The sequence below is a fragment of the Neophocaena asiaeorientalis genome, unplaced genomic scaffold (assembly GCF_003031525.2).
Source record: "Neophocaena asiaeorientalis asiaeorientalis breed wild unplaced genomic scaffold, Neophocaena_asiaeorientalis_V1.1 scaffold356, whole genome shotgun sequence".
NCBI classification, from domain to species: domain Eukaryota; kingdom Metazoa; phylum Chordata; class Mammalia; order Artiodactyla; family Phocoenidae; genus Neophocaena; species Neophocaena asiaeorientalis.
In genome coordinates, this window is record NW_020172269.1 from 61,630 (window position 1) to 63,293 (window position 1,664).

The following is a 1,664-nucleotide window of genomic DNA, read 5'->3' on the forward strand; positions in this document are numbered from 1 at the left end:
CAAGGTCCCAGCCCCCAGGACGCTGCTGGAGGCCCCGAAGCTCCTCAACGCCTTTCAGAGCGGCTCCGTGCCCTGTGGCGTTCTTTTACTAACTCATTTAATAGACTCGGTAACGCATTTTGTTTCTAGATTTGTTAGCTCATTCACTGTTCACAACAATAGTGGTGGGTGGGGGGTCAAACACTTCACTTTTCCCCCTGTTCTTTGGCGTCTACGGAGTGCTGCAGGTTGACACGCAGCTAGCGTGCGTCTGGTCTCAACGCGTGTCCCTCCTTGCATCCCAGTGGCAAAGAGCAGCAGCCCCGGCCACACTGCCCTGGCCAAGCCACCCAACGACAGCACGGCAGTTAACGCTTTGCTCGAGCAAGGGCCTTCGGGGCCAGCCATGGCCAAGGCCCACTGAGCTCCATACCCGAGCTGTAACACTCGCTAAATATTTTGAACATCACTCTTGGGTGCTACTGGTAATTCAGCTAATTCACAACAAGCTGGTATTGAATTACAATTTGTCTGAGAGTGAATTGAATGCACACATATTACAGCGAATTCCTGAATGCTCCTCCCTCAAATCAACAATATTTCTCTTACCCTGGTGAAGGATTTGGGAATATTCTTAAATTCCAACTGGAAAATGTTCCCAACGATGGGCAGTGGGAAAGGGCCAGGGGGCAGCTGCCAGCTGCTGTAGATGTGTTTCCAGATGGAGATGAGCAGCAGGGTGGCCATCCACACCAGCAGGGCGACCACGATGCCCAGGGCGGCCATGGTGCCTTCCGGGGATCTGCCGACTCATGCGGACACTCCTGGAGAGAGGCACAGCTTTTATAGCGCATCCTTGAGAAGGAGGGTGACCAGCCAACCAATGTCACCTTCCTTTTCCTCTGGCCCAAGATATTAGTTTATTATTAGCTGCTGTTGGCCACCATTTCAAAGGCCGATCCCTTCAGTGTTTGCCGCTTAGAACTCCATCCAGGCACCCACCTGGCCACGCCTGGGCTCTGCCAGCACTGGCTACTGACACCTGCACCAATGTCAGTAAACTCGGCATCCAGGGGAGCTCTACCAACCCACACGTCAGAACATGGGGTGATGGCCTGTCCTCCCTTTGACACTGATTGGACAAGAAGGAGTACGGTCGTGTTTACACGGACCAACATCAATTATGTGCTGACAGTCTCCATGGCAGAGTGCCTGATCTCCTGGTGCAGGTCTCACCTCTGAGCAGGTTTGTCTGAGCAGCCCCAGTGGCACTGAATCACCAACAGCCAAATTCATAAGCCCCAGTGGCACTGAATCACCAACAGCCAAATTCATAAGCCCCAGTGGCACTGAATCACCAACAGCCAAATTCATAAGCCCCAGTGGCACTGAATCACCAACAGCCAAATTCATAAGCCCCAGTGGCACTGAATCACCAACAGCCAAATTCATAAGCCCGAGAAGGAAAATTCAGCATCTGACATTTATTCCACTCTGTCAAATCAACTGGCAAATTCAGTAGAAGAAAAAAAAGAAAGAAAAGAGTTGACCAATTTTGAAAAACTTAACTACATTTTTAATGTAGAAAATTAGGGGATAATCACTGTTTAGAATCATTTCTTCAAATTAAAAAAAATACGTTAGGATTTTGATTGTGTTTGTTGAAATCAATGAACTATTTTGGT

At 49.4% G+C, this 1,664-nt stretch overlaps 1 protein-coding gene across 1 annotated transcript in view; it reads right to left on the reverse strand.

Moving 5' to 3' along the window:
* CYP2E1 (cytochrome P450 family 2 subfamily E member 1) overlaps positions 1 to 765 on the reverse strand; it is a 10,092-nt gene extending 9,327 nt beyond the window's left edge. The window contains 1 exon segment of the mRNA XM_024762132.1: positions 575 to 765. Within this exon segment, the coding sequence (XP_024617900.1) occupies positions 575 to 765 (191 nt within the window).
* Positions 766 to 1,664: the final 899 nt, after the last annotated feature.